Source organism: Furipterus horrens, unplaced genomic scaffold (genome assembly GCF_987537825.1).
Source record: "Furipterus horrens unplaced genomic scaffold, mFurHor1.1.pri manual_scaffold_1, whole genome shotgun sequence".
Lineage (NCBI taxonomy): Eukaryota > Metazoa > Chordata > Mammalia > Chiroptera > Furipteridae > Furipterus > Furipterus horrens.
In genome coordinates, this window is record NW_028327171.1 from 45,762,045 (window position 1) to 45,775,785 (window position 13,741).

The 13,741-nt window shown below is 36.7% G+C and overlaps 1 protein-coding gene across 1 annotated transcript in view; it reads left to right on the top strand.

Moving 5' to 3' along the window:
* The window catches only part of VPS8 (VPS8 subunit of CORVET complex), a 265,592-nt gene that overhangs the window by 46,364 nt on the left and 205,487 nt on the right, over positions 1–13,741 (top strand). Inside the window, exons 8-12 of the mRNA XM_090275034.1 lie at positions 1,725–1,849; positions 8,846–8,932; positions 11,313–11,380; positions 12,869–13,022; positions 13,124–13,183. Coding sequence (XP_090131160.1) covers positions 1,725–1,849; positions 8,846–8,932; positions 11,313–11,380; positions 12,869–13,022; positions 13,124–13,183 — 494 coding nt within the window. The remainder of the gene's footprint in view (positions 1–1,724; positions 1,850–8,845; positions 8,933–11,312; positions 11,381–12,868; positions 13,023–13,123; positions 13,184–13,741) is intronic.

Below are 13,741 nucleotides of genomic sequence, written 5' to 3' on the forward strand. Positions count from 1 at the left end.
TAAATATTAAGTCTCAGTTTGGTGATATGGGGCTTAGCAAAAATGACTCCATTTTGGGCCTGTTTTCTTGTTTTTAATACCAGTTAAGGGAGACACAAACAATTGCTGGGAGAGTTGAGAGAACTTCAGATTGTGCAAGTATGCTGGGTTTATTTATTTTTTCCCTCTAAACAGTTAAATATTGTAGGCATGCCTTTAAATTTTTTATTTTATGGTTTTCAAGTGGGTACGATAAAGAACACTGTACAAAGTAAGCATTGCCTAGGAGACACCCATAGAGGAATTTCTTTTAATTATTAGATAATAAAGTTTAATAAATATTTTGAGTGCCTCCTGGAAATAATCAGGGTGATCAAAACAAAATTCTTTCCCTTAAATAACTTAATCTAGTGGAGATTTAAATTATTTGCTTTTAGTATGTCAAGTGCTGATGCTTGAAATATTTCTGTTAAGTAGTTAGCACTTACTCTGTGATTTTATTTGTACTGTTAATTTGTTTAGTAAACTGTTTCTTCATGGAAAATATAAATGTAAACTTTAGTCTAATTCTAAATTAATAAGTTTTGATTTTTGAGGTTTTAAAACTATTTTAAAAGAAGATATTCCCTGTAACTTTTCATCCTGAAACTAGCAAGAACTACAGTTCTGGAATGAGGGTGATGAAAAATGGTTTGCTTAAGGAGATATAGATTTCTTATGGATTTTTTCACTTATCATTAACAAGTTTTGTATTATGCTCCCTTATAGATATTTTTTTTTTCCTGCATTCTTAGTGGCTAAGAGGTGCTTAATTCATATATTTAAAATGAATGTAACTTTATCATTTGATTGAAGTTTTTTTTTTTTTTTATTTTATTTTGGTTTTTTTTTTTTATTTATTTTGGTTTTTTCAATTACAGTTGTCCCCCTTTCCCCTAATTTCTCTCCCCCACCCAACCCACCCCCTCTCCCGCAATCATATCCCTCCCCGCTGTCCATGTCCATGAGTCCTTCATACGGGTTCTTTGACTAATCCCTTCCCTTACTTATCCCCCTTCTCTCCCTCTCCCCTCCCCCCTATTGACTGCTGTTCTGCTCTTTGTTCTATTTAGTTCCTTTGTTTGTGTTGTTCTTTAGTTTCCTGTATTAGGTGATATCATATGGTATTTTTCTTTCTTTGCCTGGCTTATTTCACTAAGCATAATTCTCTCTAGTTCCATCCATGTTGTTGCAAATGGCAGGAGTTCCTTCTTTCTTTCTGCTGCATAGTATTCCATTGTGTAAATGTACCACAGTTTTTTGATCCACTCATCTACAGATGGGCACTTAGGTTGTTTCCAGCACTTAGCTATTGTAAACAGTGCTGCAATGAACATAGGAGTGCATAAGTTCTTTTGAATTGGTGTTTCAAGATTCTTCGGGTATAATCCTAGTAGTGGAGTCGCTGGTTCAAAAGGCAGTTCCATTTTTAATCTTTTGAGGTAATTCCATACTGTTCTCCATAGTGGCTGCACCAGTCTGCATTCCCACCAACAGTGCAGTAGGGTTCCCGTTTCTCCACATCCTCGCCAGCACTTGTTGCTTGTTGATTTGTTGATGATGGCCATTCTGACTGGTGTAAAATGGTATCTCATTGTGGTTTTTATTTGCATCTCCCTGATGGCTAAGAAAGCAAGCCTATACAAATGTATATTTATTCACTCCTTCCATTTCTTTCACCTGATTTTACAAATTACTTTTTTTAGATCAGAATCAAGCTTTGCGACTCTGTTTGGGTAGCACTAGTGTTGGAGGTCAGTATGGAGCCATCTCTGCCCTCAGTATTAACAATGACTGCTCAAGACTTCTCTGTGGCTTTGCTAAAGGACAGGTAAATATGAACTTTATGTTATTCATAAGACAATGTTAAAATCAGTTTTTAAAAATAGTGTCTCTAGTTTTTAAGAGGGAGGGGAAGGGATGGAGAAAGAGAGGGGAAGAAGCAGTGATGTGAGAAAGAAATACTGATTGGTTGCCTTTCATAGGTGCCCAGCCAGGGACTGAACCTGTAACCCAGGCTAGTGCCCTGACCTGGAATTTAACCTGACACCTTTGGGTTTGCAAGATGATGCCCAACCAACTGAGCCACATTGACAAGGGCTAGGTCAATTTTGAAGACCAAAATATGAGTTAAGAAGTGACATGTCTGTAGAGCTACTCCTGAGATTGCTCAGTGTGACTTTTGTCTTGTTCAAATTTTTAAGTAATTGTTATTGACTGAGCCAGAATATGTGGTTTTTTAAAAATTGAGGTATAATTCACATATAACATTATGTTAATTTCAGGTGTACAATATAATGATTAAATATCTCTATACATCTGAAATATTACCACAATAAGTCTGTTTGCCATCTGTCACTGTACAAAGTTAACTTAATTTTTTTTCTTGTAAGTAGAACTTTCAAGATTTACTCTCTTAACAACTTTCAAATACGCAGTATGATATTGAGTGTAGTCATCATGCTGTACATTACACCCCCATGACTGATTTCTCTTATAACTGGAAATGTGTACCTCTTGACCCACTTCACTCATTTCACCCAGCCCCCAAGTCCCCTCCCCTCTGGCTACTGCCAGTCTCTTTTCTGTACCTATGAGTTTTGTTTTGTTTGTTTTTTAGATTCTACATATAAGTGAAATCACATGTTGTCTTTTCTTTTAGCATAATACCCTCAAGGATCCTAGATTGTTTCCATATTTTAGCTATTTTAAATAATACTGCAGTGAACATGGGGTACAGATATCTTTTTGAGTTAGTATTTTTATTTTGGGGGGACAGATTCCCAGAAGTGGGATTGCTGGATCATATGGAAGTTCTACCTCAATATTTTCAACTATACTACCTCAGCTTTTTACCTATACTGATTTTTCTAACCCATAAGCTCAGAATATCTTTACGTTTATTTGTGTCTTCTTTAATTTCTTTTACTCAGTGCCTTATATGTTTTAGTGTACAGGTCTTTCACCTCCTTAGTTAAATTTAATCCTAGGTAGTTTATTCTTTCTGATGCAATTGTAAGTGGGATTGTTTTCTTAATTTCTCTTCTGACAGTTCATTTTTGTTATGTAGAAATACAACAGAATTTTGTATATTGATTTTGTACCCTGAAACTTTACTGAATTTGTTTATTTATTTTAAGAGTTTTTGGTGGAGTGTTTAGCATTTTCTATATATAAAATCATATTGTTCACAAATAATGACAGTTTTACTTATTCATTTCCAATTTGGATGCTTTTTATTTCTTTTTTTCCCCCCTGATTGCTCTGGCTTGGACTTCCAATATAATGTTGAGTAGAAGTGGCAAGAATGGGCATCCTTGTCTTGTTCCTAATTTTAGAGGAAGACTTTCAACTTTTCACTGTTTGTTATGTTAGCTGTGAGCTTGTTGTATATAATCTTTATTATGTTTGAAATATGCTGCCTCTGCACCCACTTTGTTGAGAGTTTTTATCATAAATGGATGTTGAATTTTGTGAAGTGATGTTTTCTGTGTCAATTAAGATGATCATATGAATTTTATTCTTCATTTTTGAATAGGTTATATCATATTGACTAATTTGTGGGTATTATACCATCGTCACATCCTTGGAATGAATCCCACCATCATGGTGTATAATTCTTTTAATGTTTTATTGAGTTTGTTTGCTAATATTTTGTTGAGGATTTTTGCATCCTTGTTCAATGATATTGGGCTGTAATTTTCTTTTTTTATCTGGTTTTGATATGAGGGTAATACTGGTCTCCTAAAGTGCCTTTGGAAATGTTATGTCCTCTTTAGTTTTTTGGAAGAGTTAGAGATGGATAGGTATTAAGTCCTCTTTAAATGTTTGGTAGAATTTAGCAATAAAGTTATCTGGTTCTGGACTTCTGTGTTGGGAGATTTTGATTATTGATTCCATCTCCCTACTAGTAATTAGTTTATTCAGATTTTCTATTTTTTTTTAACCTAGTCTTGGAAGATTTTATGTGTTTAGGAATTGATCTATTTTTTCTAGGTTGTTAAATTTGTTGATGTATAATTGTTCACAGTAATCTCTTATGCTTTGTATTTCTGCGGTATCAGTTGTAACTTTTCTTTCATTTCTGATTTTTTTATTTGAACCCTCTTTTATTCTTAGTGATTCTAGCTAAAGATTTGTCAATTTTTATCTTTTTAAAGAACCAGCTTTAAGTTTTATTGATCTTTTTGTCTTTTTAGATCTTATTGCATTTATTTTTGCTCTGATCTTTATTTCCTTCTACTAACTTTGGGCTTTGTTCTTCTTTTCTACTTCCTTTACGTGTAAATTTAGTTTGTTTAGGATTATTTGTTTCTTGAGGTAGGCCTCTATTACTGTGAACTCTCTTAGAACTGCTTTTGTTGCACTTCATAAATTTTGCTATGTCGTATTTCTGTTTTCATTTGTCTCAAGGTATTTTTTGATTTCTCCTTTGATTTCTTCATGGACCAGTTGGTTGTTCAGTAGCATGTTTAATCTCCACATATTTGTGATTTTTAATTTCTAGTTCTATACTATTGTAGTCAGTATAGATGCTTGATATGATTTCAGTCTTCTTAAATTAGAGACTTGTTTTGTGGCCTAACAAGTGATTGATCCTGGATAGTGTTCTATGTGCACGTGGGAAGACTGTGTATTATTCTGCTTTTGGATTGAATGTTCTCTGTACATCTATTAAGTACATCTGATTTAATATGTCATTTAAGGCCCATGTTTCCTTATTGATTTTCTTTTCTCATGATCTATTCATTGATGTAAATGGTTTATTAGAGTCCCCTATTGTCGTTGTATAGTTATCAGTTTCTTTCTTTGGATCTGTTAATATTTGCTTTATTTATTTAGGTGTTCCTGTGTTAGGTTCATAAATATTTACAAATGTCATTCATCTTGTTGGACTGACCCCTTTATCATTATGTCCAATCTTTGTTTTTCTGAAAGACTTTGTTTTAAAGTCTATTTTGTCTGATAGGAGTATAGCTACCCCAGCTTTATTTTGGTTTTCATTTGCAGGAAACACCTTTTTCTATCCTTTTATTTTGTGTGTATCCCTACATCTGAGGTGAGTCTCTTATAGTCACCATATAGATGGACCTTGTGTTTTAATCCATTCAGCCACTTCTATGTCTTTTGTTTGGAGAATGTAGTTCACTTACATTTAAAATAATTATTGATAGCTATGTACTTATTGCCATTTTGCTGATTTTTTTTTTCTGTTTTGTAGTTTCTTTCTTCTCTTACTCTCTTTCTTGTGGTTTGATTACTTTATGCATAGATTCCTTTCTTATTAAGTTTATAACAAATTGCTTTAATGCATTCTAAAACTACATTTTTTACTTCCTCTCGTCACATGTGTTATGTTTTTGATGTCACATTTTATATCTTTATTTTGTGTAGCCCTTAACTATTTATTGTAGTTATACTATTTTTGTCTTTCAACCTTCATACTGGTTTTATAAAATTCACTACCTTTCCTATATATTTACCTTTATTAATGAGATTTTTACTTTCATATGTTTTCTTGTTACTAATTAGTGTCATTTCTTGTCAGCTTAAGGAAATCCCTTCACATTTTTTATAAGGTCAGTTTAGTGGTGATGAACTCCTTTCGCTTTTGCTTGTCTGGAAACTCTATCTCATTCAATTCTGAATGATAATCTTGCTCACTGGAGTACTCTGACTGGAAGTTGTTGCCTTTCAGCACTTTGAATATATCATGCTATTCCCTTCTGGTCTGCAAAGTTTGTACTGATAGTCTTAGGTGTGTGTGGGGGGGTTCCCTTGTTTCTGACTCTTGATGCTTTTAACATTCTCTCTTTACCTTTTGACATTTCTTTTTATCCTCACTTGATTTTAGAGAGAGGGATAAGGAGGGACAGAGAGACGAGAGAAATTCCATGGGAGAGAGAAACATCAATCGGTTGCCTCTCATATGTGCCTGAACTGGGGACCAAACATGCAACCTAGGCATGTGCCCTGACTGGGAATTGAATCCGTAAACTTTCAGTTCATGGGATGACACTCTGACCAACAGAGCCATACTGGCCAGGGCTACCTTTTGATATTTTAATTACAACGTGTCTTGATATGGATCTTATTGTGTTTATCTTACTTGGAACTTTCTGAGTTTCCTGGATCTGGATGTCTGTTTCCTCCTCTATGTTAGGGAAGTTTGCAGTCATTATATCTCTAAGTTTTATTCCCCCTTCTCTTTTTCTTCTTCTTCTGGGACTCCTATAATGTGAATGTTACTTCATTTGATATTGACCCGCTAGGTTTCTTAAGCGAGCTTTATTTTTTTTTTTTAATTCTGTTTTCTTGTATGCTACTTTGTTTGGATGATTTCCACTGTTCTGTCTTCAGATCACTGACTCTTTCTTCTACTTTACCCAGGTTATTGTTGAACCCCTGTAGTGTTTTTGTTTGTTTGTTTTTTTTTAAGTTCAGCTATTTTATTCTTCAACTTTGTGACTTCTATTTGGTGCTTTCTTATAGTATCTATATCTTTGTTGACATTCTCACTGTGTTCCTTCATTCTTCTGCCACTTTTGGTGAGCATCTTTATTACCATTACTTTGAACTCTTTATCATGTAAATTACTTTTTTCCATTTCATTAAGGTATTTTTTTTCTGAGGTTTAATCTTGTTCTTTTGTTCAGATCATATTTGTTGCCTCATTTTCCTCAACTCTCTGTTTCTTTTTATTAGGGGAAGCACCTGCCTCTCCGATTCTTGAAGGAGTCACCCTGTGTAGAAGATGAACATTATTGTTCAGCCTGGCCCTAACTCTTGGTTGTTTCTTGAACTTTTGTGATTGTTTGTGATTGTTTTTTATTTTTTTAATTTAATGTTTATTGTATTTTTTTTTCATTACTATTTAGTCCCCTCATACCTCACAGACCCTGATTAATTCTTGATAGGCCTCAGTTGTTGAGGGTTTGTCAAGACTTGTCAGTGTTACAAAGGGAGGGATCTCATTCAGCACCCAGTTTCAGGCTGTTTGGAAATCAGACCCTTTAGCAGCAGCTTTTAAGATATGTAAATATATACAGTCCACTGGCACTGCAATTGTAAACCCTGCTGGCCTCCAGACCAGGTGATCTGCAGGTGTCCCCTGGGAAACACTTGCAAAAATTGGGGTTCCAGACAAGTATATAAGCTCTTCTCTGGAAGGTACCAGCGAGCTGTATGATGCTGAGAGAGTGCAAAGATGACATATCTTGACCTGTGTTTCCTGAGAGCTCCTCGATGGCCTCTAAATGTGTGGCAGAGCTGAAGCCTGCCTCTGTGTGAACTAGACACTTCCACTGGCTTTGACAAGGCAGAGGGAGAGCTCAGGGCTGGAATGCACCTGCTGGCTTTGGTGGGGCTGTGGAAGAGCCCTGGGCTGGGACATGCCTGCTGTCTCAGTGAGGGAGCAGGGAAGTGTAAGGGTGGGGCATGCCCTCCAACTTTAGTGGTGCAGCAGGAGTGTTCTTTGACTACACATACCCGCTGGCAATAGCAATGGAGAGGGGGAGTGCGCAAATGCTGACCATCAGCACTGCTGCTAGCAAGGTATAGGGGGAGCACAGAAATGGTGCCCAATAGCACCTCCATCCCCAGGAAGTCCCATCAGGCTCCTGCCTCTTCAGCAGACATTTTAAGATTAGCAAATGAATCTCCTTCATGTATAGTTTAGGTGCTTTTCAAACTCCTGCTTTTGTGTTGGGCTTCTGGGTAAGTGAATCTGCATACAAGCCCTTTAAGGGCAGAACTTTGGTTCCCTAAAGCCCTTTTGTGTTTCCTGGACATAAGTCCCTTTGTTTTCAAAGCCAGGTGTTTTGGGTCTCCTGTCCTGTGAATGTCTCAAGGGTAGGGGTACCTGATGTGGGCATGAATTCCTCACTCCTCAGGGAGAAGCTGTGTATCTGTGAGATCCCTCTGATTGTGGGTTTCTGTGCTGGAATGGGTTACTGGTGAGACTGCATCTCTGCCTCTCCTACCCGTCTTGATGTGGCCCTTTAATCCTTTGTTGTGGAGGAGCTGTTTAGCAATTTTTAGGACTTTTTTCAGAAAGATTTATTTCATATGTAGCTGTAGGTGGTGTGCCCATGGGAGGAGGTGAGTTTAGGATCTCCCTATACTGTCACCTTGAATCCCCAGCCTTTTGAGTCGGTGATTTTTAATATCTTAAGTCATGTGTCTGTATAAGTAAATAGCTTTTATAAATAAACCAGGGTGTTACACAAAATTTACTCCCTTACAGTAGTGTAGATAATTGTTGCTGCTTTTTACATTATACATTTTACACTGTAGCCCTGACCAGCATGGCTCATTTGGTGGAGCATCATCCTGCAAAGCAAAAGGTTCCTGGTTGGGGCACATTCCTGGTTGCAGGCCTGGTCCCCATTGGGCAAAATCTTTATGTACACTGTATTCTGCTCTGTGTATTCTTATTACTGTACTCTTGTATAACTATTTTGGTATTTCTTTCCACTTCTGAAACTGGCAATAAATTATGGTTTTTGTCATATGGTAGTAAGCCTTTCCTATAGTAATTTTTATTAGTCCTAGAGAAATGAACTCATTAAAGAAATTTCTTTGACATGTCAGTATAAAAACATTTAGACTCTAAAGAAAAGAGTAGATTGGGCAGGAGGAGGGGTAGGTGAAGATGGAGTGAAGGCCCCTTGCATGCATTTGCAATCTGTAGTTATGTTTTAACTTTATAGTTCTTTGCCTGCAATGTTTATAGACCAGGAATAGATTATTTCAGCCAGAAGGTAGGATACTTAGGTCCAATAAAGAGCAATACATTTGTTTTTTAAAGCATTTAGTTGTCTTATAGATTACTATGTGGGATTTGGCCAGCGGGAAACTTCTAAGATCAATAACAGATGCTCATCCTCCAGGAACAGCAATATTGCATATTAAGGTACTATCTTTGCTTTCTTTTCTAATAATTTTTGTTATTATGTCTTTGTGTCTGTTTTTAAGTAAATTTCTTTATAAACAGAATTCTTGAAAATGAACTGTCTTTTGTTTGACTAGCCCAGCAACATGTCTTCCCAAGTGAAAAACCGGAGATGGGCCAGCATGGTAAATTTCAGCTGCAAGTTGTACTGATGTTGAATAGGTATAGCGGAAAAAGAGTAAATTGACATGACCCTCCATAAGAGGGGTGGCAGCAAAGATGGGCGGTACCTTGATGAAAACTCATGTGAAGGTTTTAAAAAGACCTTTATACTTTTTGTTCAGTCCACCAAAATTGTATTGCTGAGGTAGGTTCAAGGAACCAACTGTGAAAGAACCAATGTTTGCATTATGTTCAAAAATGAATCTGTTGATTTATTTTCTTTCAGGCCTCTAAAGGATAAGCATTAAGATTTGAGTCTTGGCTTTCTCCTTACAGGCTTGAAAAAAATAAACCAACTTAGGTAACATATTTTATTTATAAATATAATGTAAACCTTGAATTTTGTATTCATCAAGCCTGTGTTCAGAAGCAAAAAAGGTTAAGGGCTATAACTAGGGAAGTCTAAAATTAGATTTTCTAGATTTTAACCAGGTACACATTTGGTTGCTTAGCTGTGCAGACCTCTCTTATCCATACATATGTTTTTTAAAGTCTGCAAGCATCTGGAGTTTATGTGTCTGTATCTAGGTTAGTTATATAAAAGTCTTTTGTGAGAAAGCAGCATTGAAGCATTTAGCAACAATGAAAACAACCAAGACAAGTAGAAGTAGAAAGAATTTCTTTTCTTTTTGAACCTCACGGCACTTTATCTTGACCTTTATTTTCATATGACATGTACCAGCTCCTAATATGTTATCATTGTTTGTGTTTATGTCTTCTCTCCTTTAATAGATTAAGATCTTTGAAACTAGAATCTGTTTCTCATTTATTTTTGTTTTATGCATAGTAGCTACTCAATAAATGTTTGGTTGAAGGAATAATTAGTTGGTGGTGTTTATGTAGGGCCGGTCCCTTTGTAGGAAAAAAGCCTATCCTTTGGGAGAAACTGTGGTAAACAAGCTATAAAGGCAGAGAGAAAAGAGAAGAATGCAGCTGAGGTTAAAAGCATGGTAGCTGTAGCCGTGGTGCTGCTTGTGAATGGTGATAAAGGTGGTGGTGCCTGCAGGCACTGTGACATTGGAGAAAAGGGTGGCAAGAGATATATAAGATTAGATACTTTTGAAGTTTTGGATTGACAGCAATTACTTGCACTACTGTACTCTTACCCATTGTTCTCCAAATTTAACCCTATATTCCCTCAATAACAGTTTGGGCTTGGCATATTATTACTTATTTATATACTATATTTTTAAATTATATGAACATACTACTATACTAATATTTAAGTACATTGTAAAACATGGACAAGAAGTAGAATACTAATATACAAAAATATACGTGCTGTTATTTTTCCTACACTCTAGGGTATATGCCTCCCACTTTGGCAACTGCTCATCTAAGCTTTGAGAGCAAATCTGTGGGACTTTCACTCTGCCTGTGTGTGTGGTCTAGGAGGAGTTATTAAGGGTAGCCTCCTATACCTCAGCCATCCCTGGCTAGAAGCACAAAGGCATGCCATTTAGGATGGCTCACCAACCATTGAGGTTAGGGAGGCTGGTCACTGTATGTGACACAAATTAAGTTATTCAGTTTTGTATCATGTAACACCCACATTTACCATACCTCATAAACTCTTAGGACAGCCTGTCATTGTGAGTGTTATTTATTATTTTGAGGTTTCCAGGGTAGGTAATAATAACTGAGGAACACTTGGTCAAAGAAGAGCAAGGAGGCAGCACATTTTAGGGACAGTTACATAAAGAGTTAAACTATTTTAAATATAATGGATTAATTCTTTAGTTATTTAGAAAACATATTCAGACAAGTTTACTCCCCAAAGATACCAAATATCTTTTATAGTGTCTTTATTCTTGAAAATAAGGCCACTGCAAATGTATCCAAAGTATCCTGTTCAGTTTAACAGAAAGTTAGAAAAAAATTAGTGTAAGAGCCCAAGTAGAGAGCTTTAGGGTTTCATGAATTGTAGTTTGTATTTTTCTTTTATCCTGTGGAAAAGTGGTTTTGCTTTTTAAAGCCACAGGTTTTTAAAATATTGAGCCATTTTATTCTGAATATAACTAAGTCTGCGTGTTTTAGAGTGTTAAGCTAAGTCTAACTAAGGTGATTTCAATGCTAAATGTGTTTTAGATTTTTTAAGTTATATAATTATTTACCCTTCTTAACACTTGACTGGTTGTTTAAAAATCTACAAGAAAATAATGTTTTTTTCTCTGTTTAGTTTACAGATGATCCAACCCTTGCAATTTGCAATGACAGCGGAGGCTCTGTTTTTGAATTGACATTTAAGTAAGAGACTAATGGAAATTTATTGACAAATGAAAAGACTAGCTCTGGGTAATGACTTGAAGTTGAACAGGAAGAGATCTGGAAAACCCATGTGACTGAAAATAGGTTATAGTTCTGTATTACAGTTACCTGGGGAGGCTTATATTGGAATAGAACATACAGCTTTCCAGTTCTGCCCCTCCCACCCCCCGTCGCCCCAATTTCTGTCTCATGTCTGAGTTGGGATTCTAAACTACTCCCCAGAGGATTCATGCACTGTCGGGCTTGGACACCATTATTCTGGAGTATTTCACTATCTGGTTTAGACCTCAGGCCCAGCTGATTATAAAACTATAATAGCCAGGCATAGGAAGGTATTTATTGCCTTGGAATTGCCCTATTTATTCTTTAAGTAAGAGCAAAGGCTGTCTAGATACATGGAAGAACACTTATAAAGCTGAGTTTAGAAAAACAGAATATAATATTCAATGTGCATTATGTTTCTATAAGTTCTTTAATGTAAAGATTCTTTATTTCTTGTATTTCTCATACCTTTTAACTGAGCCTAAAGTAATTGCTTAAAAAATACCACTTATTTGTTCAGCTAATGTTTATTGAGCATCTCTCTGTGTAGCCGTTGTTGCAGGCACCAAAGTTGCAGCTGTGGATCAGACAGGGTTACTACTCTTAATAGAAATTATATTCTATTTGGGGTAGGGGTAGGGATACAGATAATAAACCAACACACAAATGAAGTAATCTCAGTAGTTATGAGTGCTCTGAAGAAGACAGGTCAGCATCCTGGAGGAAGGCTTCTCTCAGAAGGTGACACTTGAGCAAAGACCTAAATGATAATGTGGTCAACAAACACCAAGATCTGGAAGAAATGTTTCAGGCAGAGGGACATTCGAGCACAAAGGCTTTGATGAGGTGTATAGAAACTTGGCTGACTGGAGCAACAGAAGGTAGACAGGAGAGCTGGGGTGTGACTTTGTCAGGAACAACAATAGTGGGAGAGGGGTAAGGCTGGAGCCAGTTTATATAGGGCCTTTTAAAACATGGTAAAAGTATAGATTTTACTTTATGTACAGTTGCAAGCCTTTGGAGTGTTTTTAAAGATTTTATTTATTTTTAGGGAGAGGGGAAAGGAGGGAGAAAGAGAGGGAGGGAAATGTTGATGTGTGAGAGAAACATCAATCAGTTGTGTCTCTCACGCCCCCAACTGGGGACCTGGCCTGCAACCCGGGCATGTGCCCTGACCGGGAATCAAACCGGCAACCTCTCAGCGCTCAATCCATGAGCCACATCAGCCAGGGAAGCCACTGGAGTGTTTTTAGAAGAGTGATAAATCTGACTTATACTTCAAAAAGATCATACTTATATCATGTGGAGTTTGGATTGTTGGGGGCAAGAGTAGGAGTTAGAAGGCTATTTTCATAGTCTCACCTAGTGGTGATAGTGCCTTGAGTCATTGCTAATCGATTCTGAATTTTCTGGTTACATATTCAGGAGAGTGATGGGAGTGAGAACCTGCGACTCCAGGTGCCTGTTCAGTGGTTCCAAGGGTGAGGTGTGCTGCATTGAGCCTCTGCATTCCAAGCCTGACTTGAAAGATCATCCCATCACACAGTTTTCTTTATTGGCTATGGCTTCCTTAACCAAGGTAGGTGTATTTAGAAGATGAAACTCAGAATTTTTAGAGGCTTTGCATACCAAAAAAGTTTAAAAATTACAGGATAAATATAAAATATTTTTTTCCTAAAGATACTGGTCATTGGATTGAAACCATCCTTGAAAGTGTGGATGACTTTTCCCTACGGACGGGTAAGTCAGCCTTCCCATCTTACTGGCAAAAAGACCATGTCTGGAGATTGGGGAAAATGACTTCCAGTGGTAGATTCAATAAGATTCTACCTAGTCATAAAACTAGGTAGAATGTAAGTCAGTACTTCAAAGAGGATTGTCTGGACATCCCTTGACGTGACCAACGCAGCATAAGCTGATGACTAGAGCAGTGTTCTGGGGATCGTGAAATCTGAACTTTCCTACCTTCATTGCTTTAAGTTTTCACCTGCTGCTTAGATTCTGAACTTGTAGAAAACACCCCACCATAATATCCAGCATATTTTGCTACTATGTACTCATTCCTTGACTTATGCCTCTGGTATTTTACTTGGTGGAATGGTACTTCCAAAAATGTGTTATGCACACCCAGTTTCCCTTTCCTTTCCTGCTTGGTTGTTTTCAGAGAGTTGTGGTCATGGAGAAGTATTGATGGAATGGGGTGGAGAATGATAGTAAGAACTAAGACTAGTTCAGAAAGCAGCACTTATACTGAGGGATTCACCCTTCTGTTTTCTTGTTGGTACCCTTTTATCTCTG